The sequence below is a fragment of the Mya arenaria genome, chromosome 14 (genome assembly GCF_026914265.1).
Source record: "Mya arenaria isolate MELC-2E11 chromosome 14, ASM2691426v1".
Lineage (NCBI taxonomy): Eukaryota > Metazoa > Mollusca > Bivalvia > Myida > Myidae > Mya > Mya arenaria.
The window spans coordinates 40,707,732-40,735,731 of record NC_069135.1 but is presented as its reverse complement, the minus strand read 5'-3'; the positions used below and the strand labels follow the sequence as shown (position 1 = coordinate 40,735,731).

General features: G+C 33.5%; 1 protein-coding gene across 1 annotated transcript; it reads left to right on the top strand.

Annotated features, from left to right (window-relative positions):
- The first annotated feature begins 1 nt into the window (after position 1).
- LOC128216132 (uncharacterized) lies at positions 2–28,000 on the top strand. Its single transcript, XM_052922719.1, has 20 exons — positions 2–45; positions 5,190–5,240; positions 6,247–6,382; positions 6,723–6,871; positions 7,370–7,449; positions 8,191–8,332; positions 9,703–9,853; positions 9,996–10,130; positions 10,369–10,577; positions 10,836–11,541; positions 14,510–14,535; positions 17,031–17,045; positions 19,419–19,548; positions 20,881–21,029; positions 21,668–21,747; positions 22,981–23,122; positions 23,817–23,967; positions 24,521–24,655; positions 24,910–25,118; positions 25,381–28,000. The coding sequence occupies exons 2-20, from the start codon at positions 5,238–5,240 to the stop codon at positions 26,092–26,094; spliced, it is 3,462 nt and encodes a 1,153-aa protein (XP_052778679.1). The 5' UTR covers positions 2–45; positions 5,190–5,237; the 3' UTR covers positions 26,095–28,000.

The following is a 28,000-nucleotide window of genomic DNA, read 5'->3' as shown; positions in this document are numbered from 1 at the left end:
AATCTGTGTGCGCTATGTTTAACTAGCCGGTAAAGGTTATAGCAGGTATCAGGTAATTTTATAATGTCAATACAAACAAATGACAAAAATACAAATGTATACAATTGTTCTTGCATTTGAGATATTGTGGTTATTAAGAATTATGTTTTTAGATGTTTACAACAATACAAACTATATATTTATGATGACGGATACTTCGTAATATGATGCGCGGCAAAAAATATATGGCTTGTTATTCTACGTCTAGTTATTAGTTTTTACATACAGATTATTCGTATACCGATCACAACGTTATCTAAATAATATTTTAGATTCATATCTAGTTAATGAATGATACAATGACGCACGTGTGAAAGACGACACAGAAAGAGACATTGGAGGTTGTCTCTTTTCAGTACATGTATTTGTGTTTTTTACAGGATTATTAAGTTGTGTGTGTTTTTGTTCCTTAACGAAACTACCGAGATTACTGAAATGCGTGTATACGGTTATTGCTGTACAACACCAATACAAACAAGAACGATATGTATAGGAAAACAGTTGCAGCAAATCGTATAAAACTTTAAGAAGTTGTGCATACATTTGGCTAAAATTCAAAGGCCAATGCACATGTGACCTTAAAATATTTATAAATACTGTAGTGAGGGAAGGTTAGCTATTTTAACCTTCACAAAAACCTCTTTTAAGCATCAGTATACCTTAAAATATACATTAAAATAGTGACCGGAAATCGTTGATATAAAAGTTATTAAACGAATTATCAATACATTGTATTGCTAATTGATGATTATAATATCCAATGCAGTAATTACAATGTTTCTTCTTTTACCCCCCACCCTTTGTAAACAACTAACAACGAAATAAAACAAACTGACTGTTTGATAATCTGCGAACAAAATAACATACTTATTTTTCATTATCGTAACGTACATGCCACATGTGAACATTGATGATAAAGTATGAAAACCCATCATATGTCACATTTTACGTGCTCAACCGTCTTCAAAACGACCGCAAACTGTAGAAATACAACGTCATTGGACATCTCTATTTGATAAAGTTTGCATGTCCGCTGTTGGCTACTTACCGCATCAGCTTGATAGATATATCACGGTGGTGGTGTTGTGGTGTGTAAGCTTATTTATACTCGCACTCGTGCCTTGCCCATTCGGCAGTTAGTTATTTAAGGGGATATTATATATCTCACATGCAGCTCATACCTATTTATCAAGACGCTCAGTTGAGTCTGTGCAAACAACCCTTATAAACAGCTGTCACGCCATTAACATATACATATTTGTTGTATACATGTGGACGTCAACAGACAGAAATAGTTGTTGTTTTTAGATATAATGACTTAAGCCAGAAACATGACGTCATACTTGTGAGTGACTAATGACCTTGACCAACAATAAACAAACATTATACAAATGGTTTTCAATAATAATTGACACGCCGCCGATTACGATAAGGCTACGCCTACAGTGTCACGTGACCCCTCAGTAGGGTCCTCCGACATGAACACAGAAGCAAACGATAATTATACAGAATTTATACCTGACAATCTGGTAAAAATTGCATGAAACATGTTAAAACATAGCAATAAAAGCTAGTTTAACATTAAATTATGTAATTATTATAATGAGTTAAAGTCAGTGCTTGATTCAGGTAGAAATAATTAATTGTCTAAACTTAATAATTAATATCTAAATAACATCGGAATTTTGTTTCAGTAGAAAGAAAGTCTCTATTGTAAACCTCAAATTTAGGGAAACAAAACATGTATTAATTTCCTTTACGAAAGTCAATTTATTGTTGACGTTTGTTTAGATTAAATGGATTTTGCTGCTTTTCCTCATTTCTCCATTAAAGTGACACTCGTCCTCAAAATCAATGCATACACATGTATACCAAACATAAATTTTGACTGATAAACCTTTAACTACTTACTAAAATATGCATTTATGCAAAAGAATAATGACTGATAACATGATTGTTACCGTGAGTTTAATAGCAGAAAGCGCAAAAATATTAAATGATTGGTGAATGCTAAAAGATTTACAGTGGTCTACAATAGTCTCATAAGGTAGAAAGACCCTGTTTTATGCTCATTTCTTTCAAATTAAACTTGGTAGCCTTCCTTTGTTATAATTTCAAGTCTGACGCATATAGTACAATAATAATAAGATTGTATTGACGATGTTAGACAACTTACTATTATAAAGTAACATTGTTTTCTTTAGAGCATCGTTTAAATAATTATTGTGTGCCTCCTCCAAAGCATGTATGTGTATATTACATTGTAAATATTTGTAAATATTGCGTTTGTCCTCATGGGCCGTAAAGCTTTTTGGATACGAAATAAACTCTTCTTCATAATAACCACTGTTTTTGACATGTATTCATCCTTTTTGGAATGTTAAAACAATAGTATTAACTGTGGTTAATCCTATTTGGGAGTAAGGATGCATCTTTAAAAAATAACCTTTTATACAAGTTTGTGAATTATTATTGTTAATACAAATACCGGTATATTCCTCTCAATGAATTAATATCCGTATTAAATGAAATGCGAAACTGTTCCTACAAGGAACATACATGTAGGAGTTAGAAGTGACCATAGTCATTATAAATGCACATGTTTATACATTTGATTTGCGTCATTTACGAAGATGATTTTGCTTTATCTATAAGTATATACGTTTTGTGACCTTTAGCTATATGATATTTGATCTTTAATCTAAATTTAATAACAAAATGTAAATCAAATTAACTGCAACTAACAAGTTGTCCAAACAAACTTAAAAGCAAATGTAAATGCTTTAAAACTTTACGCACACAATGGAGTAATATTTCATAATATTATCGACTTATACTCATTATGGTATTTCTTGATTTAAGACTAACGAAAAAGATACGTAAATTACCATATGTACGGTCACATTAAGAATTTGGAGGGTTGAAATAGTCTACCGAAAGGTCACTTTGTTATCAAACAAATTCCAAAAAAATGCATAATTTGAGCAGCAAAAAGGAAAAATGTCAGTATTATGGATTTCCTTGTCTTTACTATCTCTCAGTTATTAAAAAAACGTATTTTGTGTTTAATATATAGAAAACAGAGTAATTACACTACTGTTGATAAGTGCAGATTGTCGGAGGTCATGGCGGATAGCAACGGGCAACATATAAGCCCCACCTAATCTGGACGCTGTTTGGTCAGTCGGGTATCGTCCGGCCAGTTTGACTGACAGGCAGCCTCATATTAATGAAATTTTATTTACGCTTCTGTTTTATAAATAATATGGTTTATATGATGTCAACAACTTATGTCGTGGTACTTACGGCTTCCAACAAAGGCGTGCTGACTTTGAGAGAAATAGTCACGCAAAACAAAAATCAATGACAACAAAACAAACAATGCTGTCTCCTTATAAGTCTAACAGAAATGCGCGGATGCGTGAATGATGAACCATGAACATAAAGTGAAAGTGAAAGTTGATAAGGACGATAATGGAAATAAAAGTGAAAATAAAAAAATAAAAATAATGAAAAGACTGACGATACACATATGTCAGTACACTAGAACCGTCACATCTATATGTAGTGAAGGTCCTAAATTGAACGCAATAAGCATAGTAATATGTTTATGTTACAGTAAAATAATAATGACTTAGAAAATATCTCAATCAAGCCGTCTAAGGTTCACATATCTGCAACATCTTACGACATGCCCGAACGCAACCAGTTAGCAGTACCATTCACAGCAGGAACCAACACTATCCGTCGAGCCAAACTATCATAAAAAGGATACTAGGGATACCAGAAAACGGCAACAACAATCTTCCGTTAGAACGTTTTTACACAACCCATGCAAAGATCCTTTCTCTCCGGAACGATAAATCATAGTAAATGCAGCTTACCACCGTTGAGAAAGTGAAAGCGTACGAACCAGAAAATGGAAACCACCAGGATGATCAAAGAACTTGTCAGCCACTGCCAGTTAAGACTTAAAAACTCGAGCTTGTACGCTGGGAGTTTGGGCGCACTCTGTCTCAAACCACGCGAAGATTAAGAGCGATTTCTGCGACACGTACTTTTTGCGCAACAATTTCAATTTTAGATAAGCGATGGGTTACAACAATTCTTAATGCATAATGATTTGCTTTAAATTGCTTACGAATAACATAGGTTATATACAAAAGTTTAACTTGGTCGGTATCTAAATGTTTAATAAGTTTATATAGCAATAAGATGTATTTATGATTCCTAAATTAACGTTTATATAAGCGATTTCCATTCACTATTTTATGATAGATTTGAAAGACTATGGTTCAAAGGCGTTTTTAAAGACAAGAATAGCTACTGGTCCCGGCTACATTTATGTCTGAAGCACTTGGTAAATGCACACGAGTAACAGAAGCACGCTTTGTAATGTTCCAAAACTGCTCAAATCTCTTTGTATAGCTGGCATGCACCATACACATGCCAACGCCCACGTACACATGATGTAACTTAATCTTGAACCGGAGAAAGAATTACACTAAAATCCCAGAATACGCTCTTATTCATCGACTCGATTATCGGTGTTATCATTAGAATCTGAACGGGTATAACTCTTAACTTTATATGTAGTAAATGTTCAGGCCCTTTAGTAGTTCATGTGCACAGCATATCAAAAGTTTTATGTTTCAACGTTGCCTCACAATAAAAATGTCTGATAACAAGTTTTATAGGACTCCAAATAAAAGAAGTGTATTTCAAGCATAATGTAAACACAAATATTGAACGGAAGATCAAATTTTTGTCGGGTATTACACATTTATTCGCAGATTGTGAAAATAAGTTTATCGTATGGTTTAAATACGTTTAAAGGACGTTAGCAAAACAGATTTTTTGGCTACTAGTATCTTAATAAGGACTTGCAAATAACACCGGCATCATGGTTAAAATCACATATTTAACCTTGTGATTAATATCTGAACAAAATACGTGTATTTAGAGCATTAGAGATAAACGCAAATGCAAATATTCAATGAAATATAGTCGTTGTTTTCAACCGATGCTCCTTGCATGTTTTGTTTGTTTACACTTTAGTAGCTTTATAAAGATAACGTGCATACAAGATTTATATCTCATTTATTCACTTATCGCATTGATCAAAACTGAATATATATCTTGTCTTTAAGGAATAACAAGACTAGAAACACATTGATTCCTTCTAGTTAGATGCCGAAATGGTAAGTAACGAATTTCTTTCATGATATTAAATCATTTAAAATGTGTTGCTGTATTACACATATATTTTTCAATTTATTTCCGAAGTCATGTTGTTATATGTTTTTTTTTATAATATTTGAAATAAAAACAATAAGAATATAGCTATTTTAAGAACAAGCAAGTGAATTTGTTGTCAGAAAACCAAGACTGTTTTAGGGAGTCTTTACTTATTAAGCCACGAATTCAACGTAGCGTTGCCTTTTAAGACTACAATAACAAAATAAAATTCCAGAAATATTGTTTTTATTATCATTATTGCATGCACAGAACTAAGTTTCTTTAACATACTCACACAACAGCTATACAACAGGTCCCTAACAGAAAAAAGTAAAAATCTAGGACAGTTTCCCGAACGAAATAAAGGTTTTACGAAAAAAAAATCTGTCGATGACCCTTTTCGTGGAGTGTTGAACATGTTCAAATATTATTCAGCCTCGCAAATAATTTTCGACATCGGGCCTAGATTGTAGGTCTGTCGTTCGATGCCCTACGATTTTGTTACAATAGACCTACACTACAGGATAGTACTACCAAAGATTCACCATCGTACTTTCTTTCTGCGACTGTCAATGGTTATTTCTATATTAATAATAATATTATCTAACGACAGTCGCACTATTTGACTGCGACAGCCATGACTTTTTTCAACAACAGACAACACATTTGATTGTAATACACAACCTTCAAATCCACCTTTTTCTAAACATGCGACAGACCCATCTGGCGTAGCCCACTATAAGCGTACGACGAAAACACAGAACGTTTAATGGGAAACGGGCTTTAAGAAGATAATAACAATTTTCTTTTTGTGGGTGTATGTTTTCATTCTCGTATTCTGTTTCCCTTTTATATGGAAAATGTTTTCACCATTTGTGTTTCCCTGCAAAGACATCTAATTGGCGTCGCGTCAAGTACACAATCAATCACTTTGGAGATATCAGATTATTATATTTTGGTTTTCTATAGTCGAAGCATCTTTTGGTCGCAGCCATCGACTTCGGGACTACTTATTCAAGTTGGGCGTTCTCGTTTAGGTATGACTATGATAGCGACCCAACGAAAGTCTCCGCAAAACAGTGGCAAGGACACGAGTCTTCAAAAGGTACACTTTATGTTGTATGTTTTCTTTGATTTTAAGATGAAGACAGCTTGAGCTCATTATAAAACACATAAGCTGGATTTCGGCATAGGTCAAAGTAATACAAGAAAGCGGAGTACAAGCACATATATGTATTTTGTTGTCTTTTATCAACAATCCTGCTTTGAGAACATTGAAACAAATAAGCACTTCAACTTGATAACAAGTTTTTATCGTTGTATCAAAACGTTTTTTTTTTTCAAATATGATTTTTTAATTGTTTTAGGTGTATGATTCAGTTCGTTAAAGAATAAAGGAAAGCTTAGATTATGGGGTTAATTTTTCAATGCATTTTACTATTCAGGCCCTACTTGTGTCCTGATCAAGCCTGACGGAAAAACGTTACATTCTTTTGCGTTTGATGCCGAAGCAAAATACGCAGAACTTATTGAAGAAAACGAACATAAAGACTGGTATTTCTTTAAAAGGTTTAAAATGATGTTATGGAAACAGGTAAATCATTCCTTAAAATTTTGTATAGTTTAATACACTTTTAGAGTGTATACATTTACAATAATTGCCTTCGAATATTTCCATTATCTAGGTGATATTTCACTTTATTCAAAATTAATTCACTGTTTCAGTTTTGTTTGTATTTTGAAAAAAACAACAGTTAAAACTACACTGTCCAAGCAAAGTACATCCCAAAACATTAGTTAAACCACAAAGGTAACGAATGGAATTATTATTTTTCGAAAGACATACTGACGATCCATCATCGTCGGATATCCATGACTGACCCATTCCGAACCACTAACGAGTAACTGAACATGGTATCTAACAATGCCAAACAATCAGCATTTAAGTCTACACACAGTGACACAGAGACAGCTTGAGGTTCAAAGATATACATTCAAGAACCACAATTGTTTTCTAAAAGGCCTATATCAGATAATTGATAAGATAATAAGAAGGTCAAGTTATATCTTTGCTTGTACATTTTTCTTTCAGAAACTCAATAGAAATTCGATGTTAGAAGCTGAAAATGGTCAAAAGTTATTGGCAAGAACCGTATTTGCGTTGTCAATAAAGTAAGGTTTTTTCCTTCATAGATTTATAAGGTACCATAGTTATAAACCAGACAAACACTTATAATATCCAGGTATATTTTGCATTATGTTCATATCATAATCTTTAATGGCTTACACATTTGATAAAAACGCATATGACCTTTTTGTCGTGTTAAAACCATACAAACTGGTTTAAGCCCTCAGTAGACACGTGTTCCTATCGGTATGTAAGGCGGTAAGCCAGTCATTTATCGGTAAAACTATTTTGATACGTGCGTAGTAATAATGCGGTGTGTGTATTGCTACATGTGATGTTTTTACGTCGGTGTATCTAGTTCTTGCCGTTTCGATCCATACCTAGTGTCTCTAAACACATGCACTGTTCGAGTTCTGGGGCGATGAGGCTTATACGTTCAATTTTGTTATTATTGATAATTGTTTGGACGCGTGTGAAGTTACGACCATACTCACTAATTTAAGACCCCTGAAGAATCATGTTCCACTGAAATCATGCTTCACTGACTGTCCGATCATTCATCAGTAAAGCTATTTTGATGTATGTGCGGTCTGTTTCTGATGTTAACACGTTTTTGCCTCTAGTTCATTGTCATTTTGGCATTTGCCGTGTGTCTCTTAACAGACTTAAATTTTGAATTTTCGACTACAGGGCGTGTCCCTGTAGTTTTCATTGTATATTTGTTCCTACAGTTTCTACAGGTTCTACATTGTAGTGACTGCAAGTTGACTGTTTTGTTAAAATAGATATCTGAAGGAAGACCTATTGGCTGTTTCTAATGATCGAATAGCGGGCGCCGTTTTGCCGACAGAAATACACTGGGTTTTGACAGTTCCTGCCATTTGGAATAATTCAGCAAAACAGTTCATGCGGGAAGCTGCAGAAGAGGTAGCTATGTTAAGCTTGTACTTGGGAAAACCATTTTTAAGTCAGAGTAATAGTTCGGAGAATACATGATCTACCGACTGACGAACCAACCGATCAACCACCTGACAAACAAACAGATCGACTAACACTTCAAACATTAATGACATTAATCTAAACCGATGGCGCATTAAACAAATAAAAAATAAACAACCGGAAAATCGAGATATCAGATGTCGACAAAGCGAATTGCGAATTTATATGTTTTTCTTTTGTATTATATTGTATTATTTTCTCTTTTATTTTATTATATTAAGTTTTATGCTATTTAGTGATGTTCTGTTCTACTCTGTTCTTTTTTACCATGTTCTATAAACTTTGGATACAGTTTGTGATTCTGAATTTCCGGACACAAGAAGTTCTGGATAAATTTTAGAGATGCAAAGGAATGGCAAAATTTGGAAATCAAACCATTGGTAATTCTTTCGATCGAATATCCGAATATTCAATTACTACTATTTGTATTTGCTACAGTTATAGACGGGGCCTTCATCATAGCCAGTACACGCGACCGACGCTGATTTTCCCCAAAATTAGCGTCTTAAAATTAGCCTTGCAAAAATAAATAAACAACAAAAAGTAAAACAGCATTGATATTTATAAACAAGGCAATTATCGTAAATTCCCGGTTGAAAGCCGTGATGCACCAACGGATGGTCGTTCTGTAAGACGAGCAGCCTCGTGCTGGAATTGATCTCTTCTAAATATAACTATAGAATAACTTACTCGGGAATTATTTAATAATAAAACGAAAATAACCCTGTCTTTTGGCTCATCTCAACAATATCCTAAAACGCTATGGAAAACAGTTAATAATTTCAAAGCAGGAACGTTATATTAAAACATGGAAAACAGTTTACAGCACATAACTAGCATATGCCATTCATATCATTACGGCAATCTGATCAATATTGCACAGCTTAACTGGCAGCCATGACACCACTTTGGTGGCGGGTTCCTTATATCCTTTATTGGCATGGTCATTTATATCGAACATACCGAAAATAATTGAAACTTGTTTGATGTCACTTGTCTAATAGCCAGTTTTTGTAAAATTACGGGTACTGCTTATAGTCCCCGACGATGTATCCCTTATGTGACGCGTGTATGGTGTCATCATGTTCACGCCTATTAGGGATCAATCGTTGTAAAAACAAGACAAGCGAATATATAAAACAACACAGTTGTAGGCCAAAGGTTTAAAAACAAATACCAAACATCGAATATTCGAATACCGATTTCGACATTCGAATATCAAACGTTCGCTCGAATATTCAAATATTCGAATATTCGTTTGCACCCCTAATAAATTGAACTACTTTATTTACATACAGGCGGGGATAGAATCGCACATGCTGACGATTGCACTTGAGCCGGAAGCTGCCTCTCTTTTTTGTCGTCATCTTTCTGTCGAAAAGAGTGGGGATCAATTGTCCTTGGCATCTCTGCAAGCCGGAAAACAATATCTTGTACTCGATGCTGGAGGTTTGTCGCAATATTTTAAGTACTAGTTCAAATAATGATTTTTGCGACGTAATGCCTAGATGAAAAAAACAAACGATATGTGCACTGATGATGTTTAGATGTTTTTTTTCCTTTTACGAGATATTGATAATACAATGCACAGGAGGAACCATCGACATAACAGTGCACGAAGTTACGGCATCTGGTGGCGTCAAAGAGCTGTACAAGGCGAGTGGTGGAGCTTGGGGTGGGACAAAAGTCGATGATTCCTTTGAAGAATTCATAGCTTGTTTGACAGGTATTTCAGTTCAATAATATTCAATTGCTTGTATTTCTAGGATAACGTGAAACTAATATGCTAAGTAAAACAATTATTCGCAAAACAAATAAATAATCATAATATAAGAAAATGAGAGATAAATGTTTTCAAAATACAAATTAATGCAGTTAATACAAATCAATGTCTGCTGAATATGCTTAACAGATTTTTACCTGTTTTTTTGATTGCACTGGTACACATGTAGTGTCACTTTAAGATAAAAGTGTAGTCCAAAAGTTCAAAAAAGACCACTTGGATGATTATATAGAACTTCTCGGACGGTTTGAGGTAAAGAAGAGGGACGTTGATCCCGACAAGGATACAAAAGTCGTCATGAGAATTCCACTTGCTTTTTTTACAACTGTTAAAAACAGACTACACAAAGACTTTAAAAAAGCGGTCAAAAAGTCATCTTATTCAAATTCGGTATGGTATAATTGTTTGCTATCATCTTATTGCTTAAATTTTATTAAGCACGTGAATCATAATTTAGAAAAGTGTTTGTCTTTGCTTTTCCCATAATATGGCGAAACATACATACTTATTTATACCGAGAAGATCATGTAGGGCTCTTTGGATACATATTATGTAAACAGGACTCTACTTACTTGAAGACAACTACTTATATGAGTTCATTTGCAAAGCATACAATGCCACTTATACGTGCTTCCCCTTTTCTTTAAGGTGTCCTTGTCTGGGGATAAACTAAATATCGATCCAACTGTGGCTCGAAGCTTTTTTAAAGAATCCATCGATAGTACTATAGAACATTTGAAAGATGTTTTGCAAAAACGAGAAAACAAAGGCGTGAAAGCCATTTTGATGGTTGGCGGGTTTTCCGAGTCGAAAATGCTCAAAAAGGCTGTCCAACAAACATTCCCTGGATTAAAGATGATTATCCCTGATGAAGCTGGTCTGGCAGTTCTTAAGGGAGCCGTGATGTTTGGACATGAGCCCAGTAAAATTGTCGAGAGAATAAGCAAATATACGTATGGCGTTTGTGTTGATAGTTTATTTCAAGAGAAAGTTCATCCTGAGTCAGCAAAGATCACTGACACTGACGGTAAATATAGATGTCAAAATTTCTTTCATAAGCATGTAATAGCGGGACAGTCGCTGAAGGACGGAGAGGCCCAAACCGTTGGAATATACTCCATACCTCAAAACCAGGAAGCGGTGATTACGGTATTTGCAACTGAAAGTAAAACTCCAGTTCTTGTTACTGATCCAGGATGCAGACTGGTTGGTCAATGCAGCATTCCAATGTCCAGTGCCGAAGCTGACCGCGAGGTTGTAGTACGAATGATATTTGGTGGCACGGAAATAGACGTCGAATGCACCAAGAAAGCGACTGGCAAAGTTTCGCATTTTAATATTGACTTTTTATCGTGTATGTGAATGACGACGAGCTTGTTATAATTAGGTCAGTGTACATATTACATAAACATGCACTATAGAGTATCTCGATTGCTGCGTATATGTACACTCCTCTTACCATTTTGATGGACAATGTACTTTTGTATTCAAATAAATTTTAATCATTTATACAAAATAAACGTTTGACTTTCTAGAATATTGCCAATGAAATATTTATTTTTTCCAAATTATTTGCATACAAACATGTGGAGGGATATATGACAAACCATAAGAAATACTGAAAAATCGTGATGGCTATATTTAACCGAAAACAAGGTTTAACTTGTAAAAAATAAATACTTAATGGGTTCCAAGCAAACTATGATGAAACATTAGTTCAAGTAATTACTCCTTTAACATATATTCGATTTCCAATGTAAAATAAGATGCCTTTGAGCTGAACGTGTGGCAGATAAGTTTCACAGTAAACCTTTGAACACCAAAGATCCTAATGATTGTATGTTGTCATATGAACAAAGGCCTGCGAATATAATTCATAGTTTCAATTTTAAATTAATAGAATTCCAACATTTTTTACGCTTAAACCTTATGTTTTTTGGTTTGCTTTTTCTACTTAACTTTCTACAATAATTGTTTAGAACAGTTAAAATGACAATATATAGCTGAAAAAGGCGAAACCTTTAAAAGGTTAGGAAATGTCGACCGAATGATATCAAGCATTTTACCTCATACACCATAGTTTCGTATATGTTTTATTGACACCATCAACATGTATTTGGTATTCGTTTTAATTATTTTTCACTGAAGGCAAACTTAATTATAAATATTTGATATATTTTGCTAAAAAGCTTGTCAAAATAATGAGTTTAAATGCTGTGGTTATCAGGGAGTCGGCTCAGTTTTTATGTAATGCACTGGACTATAACTGCTTTTTCGTTTAACTTGATTATATACATTTGTTTAACAGAATGTGCCGTGTTTATGTGGAGGTTGCTATTTATTTCTGTAGCATATCTATTTTATAGTAAAGCGTATTTTAAAGTGTCCTAGTTGTTGTTGTTTTGTTTTTAATTCAGTAAAGCAGTAAACTCATCAAACAACTTTACCTTGTATCTATGTAAATATCTTAAAATGCCGGAACAAGCGCCATCCTTCGTGTCTGCCGTCTTCTGATTTAATGTCATGCCTGGCATCGGCCTTATATGCGAAAGATGTAAAATTGTCATTTGAGTCAAGTTAAAGGCTTGTCGGAGCTCAAAAGATATCAGTTTTTCATCACCTCCGGAATTGGTGTGCACGGAAAATTGTCCAATTATAGGAGCAGTATAAGCTGAGATGTATTGCACTAAATGCTTTTTATTGCCAAATCTCGCGTGATTCTTTATTCACTATCATGTTTATTTTAAATCTTTATTTTGTATTGATTGATGTCGTATATTCTCATTCGCGTTCACCAGAGTGATGATTTATCATAATTAAACCTCTGGCCCCAAACTTCTTAAGTCCCTTATAACAGGATAAAGCTAATCGCACTATTTTTGTTGTTCTATAAAATGTGTTATATTTACTTCTTCAAGAATTGCTAGAAATTATGTAGGAATAATCGGTATCATTATCAAAATAAACCATTTTTCATTTATCAAAATCCATTTTTCATTTATCAGAATCCATTTTCAATATGTATTTTGGCTAATTGAAATTAGCGACTTAAGCCTGTTAAGCTTAAGAAGTTTCGAAAAATTGGGGCCAGATGAATGAGAATGTTTATTCTATGTGTGGTCATTTGTAATAACACTTGCCGCCAAGATTTATACTTCAAATCGTTAGGTTGTACGTCTGCCGAGTAGATATTGTCGTTCATTAAACATGGGTGTCGGCCACAATGATATATGTCCAGTGAGATTGTGAGGCAAAGTACACAAAATACTTTAATCCTGGTTGGCGCTACCCTTTTCTTCGACGTGCTCCAGAATAATCGAAAAGAACTGACACGAGGGAGTCACGTTTAAAGTCACTCCCGAAAAAAGGCAAAGTACATTTATTTTGAAATTGCGATCGAACCTTCGAGCCCTGGATTAACAATCAAAGATCTCAACACCATTATCCGATTCGATGGATCTACGACTTTTAAAAAGTGTTTTTATCCAAAAAAAAAGTTAATAATTACTGTCAGAGCTTTTTTAAGAGCAACACTTTACATGTTATCGATATCAAATGTATTTCAAAGTATAGAAATAAATCACAATGGACACGACTTTTTCCTTAACTATATTTATTTGGACAAATCAACAGATTTTTGTATGTTATAACAGAACAGAACAGAACATTTATTTCCAGGAAGGTCATAGACCCATCTGGCAAAACATGTACATACACAATGGCGACAAAAGCAGCAATAACACAATTTATGAAAAAGAATTGATATAAATAAATCATATATAAATAAATACATACTTATGCAGATATAGAGGGGTGCACTAACACTGTGTACTTCTTAACAAACAAATAGACGACAATTACAACAAACCTAAACACATTACATGGGATTCAACGTAGTATTTCTTAATTCAAATGCTTTGAAAATATACATACTTAAATTTTTCAAAATTGCTTCATTTTCGACATTAAAAAGTTCCATTAATTTATGCATACTGGGACGTTGTCTATAATACCTAGGAAGATATCTAACTCTGAGTTCAGTATATAATGTGCACTCTAAAACAAAATGATACTCGTCTTCTAATAAATTACAAATGGTTACATATGCGTTCGTTTAATGGTGTTGATTGCGGTCTATTCCATCTACCTCTTTCAATGCTTAATCTGTGTGAGGATAGCCGCAATTTTGACCTCTGGTAGATATTCCAGAAATAATCATATACACGAGGTAAGGATAATTTCAAGAAAGATTCACAAGAAACAAGATAATACTGAAGACAATGTAGAGGCCTCTATCTTGGTTATTGTCATCTACTTCGCAGCACAAACAGGCAGTGGTGCAAAGTTTGTAAGTAGACGTGCGAAGATGTTCGCGAACTGCAAAAATCAACTGTAGGATGACGACGCCTACTCCGTTAAGAAGCACTCTTAATATATCTCTGACGTTTTCCTCCATCCAGTAAGGGTTATAAGTGCAAAGCATACGCAATTGGCCCTGTACGTAATTTCGATGATAGAAGAAGGGAAAACGGAAAATATGCAAATTGTGACAATCAAGCTGAACATATGTTTGAATTTCTCTTATTTTCATTCTTTCGTATGGCCACCGATGTAGTTAACCTGCACAGAATTGAGAATGGTTCCATGAGATTCTACGAAATTGTTCATTTCCAGTATGCGTTTATATTTGGACAAGGTATCTCCAAACCATGCAATGCACTATTTTTCTGAATTTCATCAATTTCAAGAAATAGTTCATAGAATTTCAACCAACCAACTGCGATGTCTACTAGGATAAGAAACACAGAAGTTATTTTATACACACTTTTACAGTAGCCCATTTTGAAACAAAAATCAATCATGGCAGATGAAAACATCGAATAGTTTTGAAGTTGAGATTAATGCAACATCAGCGGTTTGTTTCGAAAACAATGGAAACAACTTGCTTTAATATTATATAAGCACATATGTTTGGAAAATGCAATGGTTTACAAGCTGAATTTTCAGTTGAAAAATGTTACAAACCATCGAATTGCGAGCAAATCAATTTTCGATCAATGCAAAAACTAAATGAAAGAATTTTCAATAAATTTGATGGAGTAAATTTGCTTTTAAATTTCTGAAAGAATTTAACCATATTTAAAATATTATCGTAATTTAATATAGCATGTCACACGCTGCAATATTCAATAGTTGATATTCATGGGACTATACAAGTATAGCTTAGAATGTTATGGTTTTGTGTGATATGGTATGATATGTTGTACTTTACTATGCCATGCTGCGCTATTCTATGCTATGTTTTGGTTTTGTATTGCAATGTATGGTTTGATATATTCTGTTATTGTGTGGTGTGGTATTTAAACAGTGTTTTTAAAAGAAAATTACATTAGCATCAAGATATTCAATTAGAACGCGAGTTTAACTCGACTCGAGACCTTTCGTAAATACATTGAATATGCATCAATACATCTTTCCAAAGCTTCTGACGAAAACAACAGTCAAATTTCCATTTAGCCATTTATTGTGTTTACTAAGCGAACTATTTAAAAACGTATGTAGAGTATGTAGAGTATGACATTCGCGGTCACAGTTAGTTATTATTTCATTTTGATGCTTTAAACAATGTTTCAAACAAAAATAAAAAATACCTGCTACAGAGTAAGGTATATGCTATGAGAATATAAATGTATATAAATGTATACACAGTTCATTGACAAATACAACAATTCATCAATAAATGTACGCTACTTTCAAATGTTGGAAAATTTACAGAATACTATTTCATGCTTCGGAGAACGGTTGATATTACCCTGTTACACACAAAAACTATTTACATAACTTTGCCGTCAATATACGTTTTTAATGTGAAATACGTGTTGTATGTATGTATAAGGACGTGCATCATATTATTAGTGTCCGACATGTTAGCTACATAGTAGTTATACTCTGTTTACATCCGGAAACTTTGACCTCAATGTACTCATTTGCATGTTGTTAACATAGCCTACGGTGCAAGAGTGTTATTTACCCTTTTTTAAAATTAGTGTAATGACTATCCAAATTTAGTAACCTATTCACAGAAAATGTTTCATACACACTGTCAAAGAAACATGGCGTTGGTCGAATCTTTTATTTTTGCCACTGTGTCAATAGATTGCAAGGAACATAGCATGCACTCTTCAAACATTACCGATGATGAAATATTAAATAATGACTAAGGTATATTTATGTCTGCCGGGAACCTTATAGAACACGTCGGTTAGAATCATTTTCAATTGAACTGTTCTATACAGATCTTCAGCGTAAAAATATCCGGCAACCATTTCACAAGATTCCGACAGCATTTCAGCGAGATTTTTCCGCATAAAAGCAGCAATAACACGATTCTTCCTTTCTCTATTGCGTTTTATAGAGATATGAGGGGAATTAGTCTTAACACCCTTTTTCGGACACGATAATAATATATATTGAAGAAACTTTGATCTAGATTTCGACCAAACATGAGTAATGTTATAAATAGGATCATAAACTCTTAAAGATTTTGCATCAATGCGTCAGCAGAGCCTTTTTATATCGTTTAAAAAGGAACTCGTCTAACTAATTCGACACACAATACACAATGAATTGATATCCTCTATTTTTCGCGTGCATTTGTTATTCACGATGAGTCAGATTTCAAACTAATTCATTTTATATACATAATTTGAAGTTTACTTCCTTAATTTTAATATATCATATGCTATTTTAAGATTATGCGCTTTTATTTCATATGATATCGCATTCCCTAAACCTCGATGTAAATGGTTTTCATTTGATGACATGGCTTTTTATTCCCCATAGATAGATGTCGAAATGGTAAGTAATATTACATTTATGGCATAAATCATTTTATTAACCGGTAAAGCGTTTATAGTCATTTAGTTAGGTATTAACAATTTTATATAATTGTTAAGGCTGACAAAAGTTAAAAAAAGAAAATAATGTAACTATTTTAAAAACAAGGAAGTAAATTCGTGGTCAGAAATTAATTGATTAAAATTAAACTGTGAGTGTCTTTGTGGCATCTTCGCTCATTTAGTGACGAATTTTGGTGCGTTGTCATTTAATACTTTAATAACAAAACTATTATTCTAGCAATTATTATCCCCTTGCACCTACGTTGCAATAAATATACAACAGGTATACGACAGGTAAATGTTGGGGAAATAACTAGGACATACGCGGTAGTGCAAGTCAAAAGTAAAGTTGTTGTTTTTCGACCGAAAATGATGTGGTAGACCCTTGTACTGGAGTGTAAAACATAGTCAGATATAATTTGACCTCGTCAAAGTCACAGAATTATGCAGTAACTAAACAAATGATCCTTAAATTACAATTTTGTTTATGTGAAGATGAAACGTCACAGTTTCCAGCCTGTAACTATAAAAGGAATGGGATTCTAATGATAAAAATGGCGGCCACCGCTGAAGATTAGTGGACTGTAAACTACCAAATTGTGGTCCGAAAATCATATAACCTGCAAATGTCTAGATAAGCGCATGGAACAACCATGTCAGATCATTTTGGTGATAAGAAGACTTTATTATAAAACACTTAGCAACTTCTGTCTCAAAGCAGATGTTTCAAGTAACTGCAAGTTATGCCCCACTTGCGATAGGGTAGAGAAACCTACCAGACAATACAACACCCTATTTACAGTCTATTCCTGCATTCGATGTGTCTTTAAGTGGAACCACTATAGAGTGTGTTGGTCCCCTACCTGGAACTAAGTCTGATTCAACTGAATCCCTTGTGACAATCATGTGTGCTTCAACACGCTTCTCTGAAATTATTCCGCTAAAGAATAATAAAACTAAGAATTTTTTAAAGGTTGTTGTGTTATTTGTTTACATTTTTACTTCCAAAACCATTTCAGTCCGATTAAAGGTCAAGCTTTATGTCAGACATTTTCTAACAGGTTATTTACGAGTTAAACATCCAGCTTATTTTATAAAAAAAGTTAAACAAATATCCGAAAACAGATGCTACGTTAAAAAAGAGTACTTATTTTTGTTTTCAACATTTTGAAGTTTATTTGACTATTTCACAATCATCCATTGTTGTTTTAGTGATCACAATCCCCTCAGTTTCTTACACTTATTGAAACAAATTAAAGGTTGCTGAGAGTTTGATTTTGCAGGAAAATAATCTTCAAATGAAACATATGAAGGAAAGAGTTAATCTAATTGCAGATTCTCTGTTCCGTTTGAAGTTTGTTTAATCAATATGATTATGCCTATTAATGTTTCATTTACATAGCATTGACGTCATATGGTTCAATAATGTCTCTTGAAAAATGTGCTTTACTCATTTCCCATACGCATTACTATCACATGTTGTATGTAATATAACTTTCTTTTAAAAATACATGTGATAGAAATGCGTTTGAAAAAAGAGTATAGCACCATTTTAATCTGATTGTCAAATAAACAAAAAAACATTCGTTTTTTTCTGATATTTATTAAACTTTTCATTTCTTAGAAAGGCAAAGTATTACATGTATAAAAAGTAATTTATTTTTTCAATTTAGTGCAGTGTTTAAAAATGTAGAAGCTTAATTATTAGTGCCTTATATTCATGTAAGTGATACCACAAGTAGAAGTTTTAGAACAAACCATATTCTAAATAGATATATAAGTAAGTTAAAATTGTTGATGTATGGTCTGTAAATTTTTATTTGCTATACAAGGGATAACTAATCTGATCATTGGTCGAAGATTCTTCGAAAAGCTAAGCCTTTGTCAAAAATCACTTGTGTAAAGACATTTAGAAAATCTTGGTATAAAATAAATTATTAAACCTTCTGTGGGAAATATTCTGAAAGTGTTGTTGGATTGGAATAATACTCATAGATTGTGTACCATATTTTATGTGGAATATATTCTGTGGAAAATTAAAAAAAAAACCGGATAAATAAATGCAATTTGTAAACATTTTGCAATTGAGCATTTTTCTTTATTCTTTATTATTAAAATTGTCGCATAACTTATTCGATTTTTTTAGAACTGGTATTAAATAAAAAAATTGTTGCTGCTTTTGTTGGTTTTGGAGGCTTAAGTGTGTTTATAGTTCTACCATTCGTGTTTCCCCATAAATACGTCAGCATACAATAAGCAATTCATCAAGCATACAGTCATTTCATGAATAACATTGGATATTTCAAATGATTTTCTTTTTATATATTCGAAGCACCTTTTGGTAGCAGCCATCGACTTCGGGACAACATATTCAAGCTGGGCGTTCTCGTTCAGCCATGACTATGATAACGACCCGACGAAAGTATCCGCAAAACAGTGGAATGGTCACGAATCTCTAAAAGGTACACTTTAATTTGAATTTAATCATAGTAGTTAATATGTGGACAGCTTTAAGCTGTTTTAAAACACATTGACTGGAGCTCGATTAAGGTTGAAATAAAAAAAGAAACGAGAGAACATAGGGTATATCATGATAGGACGCTTTTATGGTTACCTGCATCACTTCGAGTTCGGTGTGTAAACACGTTTCTGTCGAGACCGCAGGTCGAGACAGATATATGTTTACTTACCGAACGAGTCGTGATACAGGTCACCAGAAAAAGCGTTTTATCGTAAAATTCTATTTATTATGTACCTGCATATTTATTCTTTCTTTTTATTCTTCGGTTTCAATTTGATTTAAATTTACCGCCGTCTGTCAAATGCGCGTATGAATTCGAATGTGTTTGTGTAATGAGAGTCAAGGGAGGCTACTATAGCGAAACGAAGACAGAAGTTACAGAATTCACTTTATTGAACAAAATAAGAACAAAATATTTTGAGGTTTAGCAAAATTAACAAATTCTTATACGAAAACAATTAGTAAATGTTACAGCTCAAAAAACAACAACAAAACGGTACTTATTTTACGTGTTTACACTTATGGTCGTTTCCTGTAAACAAAACGTGGCCATTATTAACAAAGTAAATAATTTTGACGATCATAATATGCAGAATCGAGGGAAGTTCGTGACTCAATCGCTATTTCTATCTATGACGCGAATTCGCTTTCTTTATTGTATTGGCGAGCTGCCTATATTATGATAATAAACGGTGCATAATGCAACAACTTATGAACTTCGAAATGAACAACTAGTCCACTGAAGTAGCTGTCTAGATAGATGAGAACCATGTTCTTAAATATTTACATGCTTCTGGAACGTGAGTAAAGTTAGATCATTTAATGTTTTTAAAAGTTGACAGGTTTTACCAGTTTTTTGGTCACTCTATTTTTAGCAACGCGAAAGTAGTTCTGAGATTACACATTGTACTCGCATGATACGACAGAAAACGACAGTATCATGATACGGATTTTTCAATATAGTACTGTATTTTCACTGCTTTTCACTGAGAAGGAATTTGACAGGCATAAAAAACCCATATTTAATGGGTATATCGAATGGTATTTCATTGACGTTTATTACAGATCTTAACATGGGAACATTGTGCTCAGTACAGTTTTAAGCTTTAAAGTTTTCATGGGATATTATGTTTGCCGTAATACTAAACATTAAATTCTGACTGTTCAAGTTGTATTCATTGATGGTTTAATGAAAGCTCACATTATTGGGTTAAATGTTCAATGCCCTTTTTCGAATATGCCGTTTGTCATGCAACACAATAACTATTTCTAGGCCCTACTTCTGTATTGATCAAGCCCGATGGGAAAACATTGCATTCGTTCGCGTTTGATGCTGAAGCCAAATACGCCGAACTTATTGAAGAAGACAAACATAAAGACTGGTACTTCTTTAAAAGGTTTAAAATGATGTTATGGAAACAGGTACAACTTTCCTTATAACGTTGAATATTTTAAAATACTTTTAAAGTGTACACATCTACAATAAATGGCAGTGATGTTTTCCATAATCTAGGTGATTTTTCATTTCATTCAAAATTAATTCACTGTTTCAGTTTTGTTTGTATTTTAAAAACAAAATTCACACCACATTGACCAAGCATAGTACATCCCAAAACATTAGTTTAACCAAAAGGGTAACGAATGAAATTATTAATTTTGGAAAGACATACGGACTAAGGAATCATACTCGTCGGATATCAATGACTGACCCATTACGAGTAACAAAATGTTGTATCCAACAATGCCAAACAATCATCATTTAAGTCTACATACAGTGACACAGAGACAGCTTGAGTTTCGAAGATGTGTATTCAAGAATCAAGATTGTTTTCTAAAAGGCCTTAATCAGGTCACTGATAAGATAATACCAGATTTAAACAGTTACAAGCATTACAACGGATCAGACAAAAATTCCGGAATGTAATTATTATCTAAATATACAGCAAGATGCATATTTTAAATAAATTTCTACTGTTACTTGGTACAGTTACACAATGACAACAATACAAATGCAAAGGTGAAGGTCAATCTACATCTTTGCTTGTACATTTTTCTTTCAGAAACTCAATAGAAATTTGATGTTAGAAGCTGAAAATGGTCAAAAGTTATTGGCAAGAACCGTATTCGCGTTGTCCATAAAGTAAGGTTTGGTCCTTCATGGATTTGGTATCATATATATAAACCCGACAAACATTATTATTACCAGGTATATTTGCATTATTTTAATATCATATTTTTATTTTAATATCATATTTTAATGGCTGACACATTTGATAAAAAAACGCCTGTGATTTTCAGACCTTTTTGTTGGGTTATAACCATACTAACAATATCTGTCATGTGTTTCCGTTCCGGATAGAAAAATCCGACCCGAAGGCACCTGCGCTGCCAGGTAACGAGGCTTTCTAGCATACATTTAATTACATATTTTGTGAAGAAAATATATATAAAGGCGCATTTTTGTACATATCATCAAAAAGCGCGTGCGATGATGTTTACTGACGTCATGACGCGCAGTAATTTGTATTCACTGCTTACGTCAATAAGTTCCATCGACATTACGTCTTTTCAGGGTTATTTTGTTTTGTTTTTTAAAGTTTATTTTTGTCAAGTTAATGTAAATGGAACTCATCTATTTAAATTTCATAATTATGATTACATAACGTATATTATAAAAGAAATTGAAATTATTACGTCACAGCGCGTGACTCATCTGGCATGGGGGGTGCCAGATGGAGTTTTTCAGCACGGCTAAATTCACCGGAAATGCCTATCCGGTGTGCTAGAAAAACTAGTTCAAGACCGCTTTTAATGGCAGTTAATAAGGCGGTAAACACATCATCTATCGGTAAAGCTATTTTGAAACGTGCGTAGAATGTATGTGGTGTGTGTATTGCATCATGTAATGTTTATACAATTGTGTATCTAGTTTTTACTATTTTGGTCCATACCTAGTACCTCTAACACATTAATTGGGACGATGAGGCTTACACTTTCAATTTTGGTGTTATTGATAATTAATTGGACTCGTGTAAGCTTACGGCTATACTCACTAATAGTGAAATCGTGTTACACTGACGGTCCGATCATTCATCCGTAAAGCTATTTTGATGTCTGTTTGTGATGATAACACGTGTTTGCCTCTAGTTTATTGTCATTTTGTCATTTGCCGTGTGTCTATTAACAGGCTTTTTTTTAATTTTCGACTACAGGGCTTGCCCCTTGTAGATCTCATTGTATAATTATCCTTATAGTTTAAGTATTTTTCAGCTGTAAGTCAAATGGCATATACTAAAGCAATTAGTATATTAATTGCATTAAAATCCAGTGTCTGTTATAGCTGTATATTGTATGTACTGTCTTGTTAAAATAGATATCTGAAGGAAGACCTATTGGCTGTTTCTAATGATCGAATAGCGGACGCTGTTTTACCGACAGAAATACACTGGGTTTTGACAGTCCCTGCCATCTGGAACAATGCAGCAAAACAGTTCATGCGGGAAGCTGCGGAAGAGGTAGTTATGCTAATCATTGTTAATACCATTTTCAAGTCATAGTAATAGTTCGGAGAAGACATGATCTACCGACTGACGAACCAACCGACCAACCACTGACATGCAAACTGACTAACATTACTTTTTACGAACATTAATGACTATCTAAATTGATGTAGCATAACACTGATAGTATGTTTGAATACATGCTCCAATAACATTTTGTTTAATATAATATATTTTTGATATTTTAATACTGACTTTTGGGTTAGTTTAGTTTTATATCATGCTGTTGAATAATGAATATGTTTAAGCATTGTTTAAACTACTCTGTTCTTTGCTATTCTATTACATCATGTTCAATTCTATTATATTTTTATTATATTTGATCCACTCTGTTCTATTTTATTATGTTTAAGGCTATTTTATTTAACTATATCATATTCTTCTCTACACTTCTCTTTTCTATGCTATTGTTTATACATGTATGTAGTTTGCTATAGTATTTTATTGCATATTGTTCTCTTTTATTTTATAATATTCAGTTTTATGCTATTCAGTTTTATGCTATCCAGATATATTATATTCTACTCTGTTCTGTTTTACAATGTCCTATATACTTTAGATATAATTTGTAATTCCGAAGATTTCCCTTTCCCTTTCCGGACATAAGAAGTTCTGGGGATAAATTGCAATATACTTTATTTATACATAGGCGGGAATAGAATCACATATGCTGACCATTGCACTTGAGCCGGAAGCTGCCTCTCTTTTTTGTCGTCATCTTTCGGTTGAAAAGAGTGGGGATCAATTGTCATTGGCATCTCTGCAAGCTGGAAGCCAATATCTTGTACTCGATGCTGGAGGTTTGTCGCAATTTCTTTAAGTACTACATTATAATAGTTCAAAATATTAATTTAAGCTACGTATGGATGAAAAATGATATCTTTGCACTGTTAATGTTAAGATATTCATTTTTATTGTGTATTTACCAGTTTCTGATATAATTACATCGTATAATCAATCTTTAACCGAGAAAAGGTCAAATATTTTGATATTTATAAATACATACAAATATGCACTTGTCATTATTACCTTTAACAAACCATTCGTGTACACTTAATCACTCACCCTACTACCGAAAACCGTTATTTACACTAGCTGCACATACATATCCGATTCTTTACGCCAACCTTTTATATGTAGCCGATCATTTGAGCTGGATCTTCTAACATTAACCGTTCTGATCATACGCTTCTCATGAAAACCCGTCTTTCATATTACGAATCCTTCCCACATAAACCGACCTTTCTTTTAACGCTTCTATCATAAACTGTCAATACACTAAGCCTTCTTACGTTAACCGTTATTTATATTTACCTGTACCATTTAACAAAATGATGTTATAACAAAACACAGGAGGAACTGTGGACATAACGGTGCACGAAGTTACGCCATCTGGTGGAGTCAAAGAGCTGTACAAGACGAGTGGTGGAGCTTGGGGTGGGACAAAAGTCAATGATTCCTTTGAAGAATTCATAGCTTGTTTGACAGGTATATCAGTTCAATACTATCCAGTTGTATGTATTTTTAAGGATGTAGTGAAACCAAGTTGCTAAGTAAAACAACTAAATGAAACTTATAACACACCAAACTAATAAATTATCATAATATAAGAAAACGATAAATAAATGTTTTCAAAATACGTATAGGAAAATAAATCAAATAAATGTTTGCTGCATATGCGGCATTTGTCTTATAAATGCGTGTTGTTGATTGTCTTGGTACACATGTATTGGCCATTTAAGATAAAAGTGTAGTCCAAAAGTTCAAAAAAGACCACATGGATGATTATATAGAACTTCTTGGACGGTTTGAGGTAAAGAAGAGAGACGTCGATCCCGACAAGGATACAAAATTCGTCATGAGAGTTCCACTTACTTTTTTTACAACTGTTAAAAAACGACTCCACAAAGACTTTAAAAAAGCGGTCAAAAAGTCATCTTATTCAAATTCGGTATGGTATAATTGCTTGCTCTCATTTTATTACTTTTATTTTATTAAGCACGTGAATCATAATTTAGAAAATAAAGTGCTTGCTTTTGCTTCTCCTATAATATGGCGACACATACAGACATAATAATACCGAGAATATCACGTTGTGCTCTTTGGATACATAGTACGTACACAGGAATCAACTTGCTTGAAGACAACTACTTATATGAGTTCATTGGCAAAGCATACAATACCCCTTATGCGTGCTTCCTTTTTTCATTCAGGTGTCCTTGTCTTCGGATAAACTAAATATCGATCCAACTGTTGCTCGAAGCTTTTTTAAAGAATCCATCGATAGCACTATAGAACATTTGAAAGATGTTTTGCAAAAACGAGAAAACACAGGCGTGAAAGCCATTTTGATGGTTGGTGGGTTTTCCGAGTCGAAAATGCTCAAAAAGGCTGTCAAACAAACATTCCCAACATTAAAAATGATTATTCCTGATGAAGCTGGTCTGGCAGTTCTTAAGGGAGCCGTGATGTTTGGACATGAGCCCAGTCAAATAGCCGAGAGAATAAGCAAATATACGTATGGTGTTTGTGTTCATACTTTATTTGATGAGAAAGTTCACCCTGAGTCAGCAAAGATCACTGACACTGACGGTAAAGATAGATGTCAGAACTTCTTTCATAAGCATGTAATAGCGGGACAGTCGCTGAAGGTCGGAGAGGCCCAAGCTGTTGAAATATACTCCATACCTCAAAACCATGAAGCGGTGATCACGGTATTCGCAACTGAAAGTAAAACTCCAGTTCTTGTAACTGATCCAGGATGCAGACAGGTTGGACAATGCAGCATTCCTATGGCCAATACTGAAGCTGACCGCGAGGTTTTAGTACGAATGATATTTGGTGGCACGGAAATAGACGTCGAATGCACCAAGAAAGCGACTGGCAAAGTTTCGCATTTTAATATTGACTTTTTGTCGTGTATGTGAATGACGACGAGCTTGTTATATAATTAGGTCAGTGTACATATTACATAAACATGCATTTTATAGTATATCATTTGTTCCGTAAATGTACACTGCAACAGACAAGCAAATATCTCTCATTTTATAATAGAACTGTGTGTAAGTTTAGTTGTGCTTGAAAGAAAATATTATAAAAAACAGGCTCTGCCACGAGTCATCTAATACACAATTTAATTCAACGAGTTCAGGAAATATGTAAGTAAGTAAACCTTTGGCGTTAGTTACATATACCTTGACGATTTGAATACAAATATGTATTATTTGATGACGAGTGTCAGATCCTTATATTACATGCTATTCCCAGTAAAAATAATCGTTTAACCTTCTCTAGTTATGAGCCGAATACTACAAAACCATTTCTCGCGCTACATGCATTACAGAAATGTTGTCCCAAGAATATTTTGGAACCACTGATACATCCGATCGTTTTAATTATGTTTAAAAGAAGAATGCACATTTAGATATCATGTAGTAAAAACATCAAAATATTATCCTTTTAACGAAATTTGCTGTATTTAAAATAATGACGTCATATCCTGTATAATATCATTATAATTAGCTCTATTCTTGCGACATCATTTTCTGTTTAAGCATATTAATAAGCGAACGTATTTGTGCTTTGAAAAAATCAAGACGAAATACCGCACTTTACTCTTACCATGTAGATGGACAATGGTATTGTATTTAAATCAATCTTAATCATGAATACAAAATAAGAAATAACCAGTTTTTCTTGTCAACTAACTTTCGTACAAACATGCGGACTGATCTATATCTGAATTTAGAAATAAAGCAATACAGAAAAAGATTGCTATATTAAAGCTGCACTCTCACAGATTGAACGTTTTGTCAACTTGTTTATTTTTTGTCTTGGAACGAGCCAATTTTTGCGAAAATCCATGGAAACCAGTGTTATAAGACTGCTGACAAAAATTATATTGCAGAATTTCATATTTAAGTTAAAAAATTCATGTTTTATGCATTTTTCTTAAACCGTTAGTAACGGTTTAAGCCATAAAACATTATTTTTCGAGTGGAAAACTGCGATTCTGTGCTCAGATCTTTTGTCAACAGTCTTTTATCATTGGTTTACAGTGTTATACTGCTGACAAAAATTAGATTGCAGAATTTCATATTTAAGTTCAAAAATCCATGTTTTATGCATTTTTCTTAAACATTTAGTAACGGTTTAAGCCATAAAACATTATTTTTCGAGTGGAAATATGCAATTCTGTGCTCAGATCTTTTGTCAACAGTCTTTTATCATTGGTTTGCAGATATTTACGTAAACATTTCCTCTTCCCAAGACAAAAGATAAAATAGTTGTAAAAACGGCAAATCTGTGAGAGTGCAGCTTTTATCCGGAAACAAGGTAAAACAGGCAAAGCAATAAGTATTGAAAGGACTCCAGGCAATCAACGAAGCATAAGTTCAAGTACTTGCAATATATATAGTTATCTCCTTGTAGAAATATTTGATTTCAAATGTAAAATCTGATGTCTTTGAACTGAACGTATGGCAGCTGAGTTTGACAGTAAACCTTTGAACAAAAATGATTATTAAGATTGTTTGTAATTATATGAACAAAGCACGATGAATACGTATATAATACACATACGAATAGTTTAGATCAATATTATTCCAATGCTCTTCACCTTTTGAACCTTTTTTTGTTTTTCTTTAGCATATCTATTTGACAGTGAAGCATTTTTTAAAGCTTCCGTGTTGTTGTTCCGTTCTTAATACCTTATAGTAGTAAAATCAACTATTAAAACGATTGTATTTGGGTTGTTTTGTGATCAGCATTGACCTACGGCTTAGCGAGCAGGCGGCACTAATGTGATGTATTCTCCCGATTCCCAGCAATTCC

Coding starts and splice junctions, on each gene's coding strand:
- LOC128216132 (XM_052922719.1), top strand. Junction 8,333..9,702: donor TGCGGGAAGCTGCAGAAGAG/GTAGCTATGTTA, acceptor ATTTACATACAG/GCGGGGATAGAATCGCACAT. Junction 10,131..10,368: donor ATTCATAGCTTGTTTGACAG/GTATTTCAGTTC, acceptor TGTCACTTTAAG/ATAAAAGTGTAGTCCAAAAG.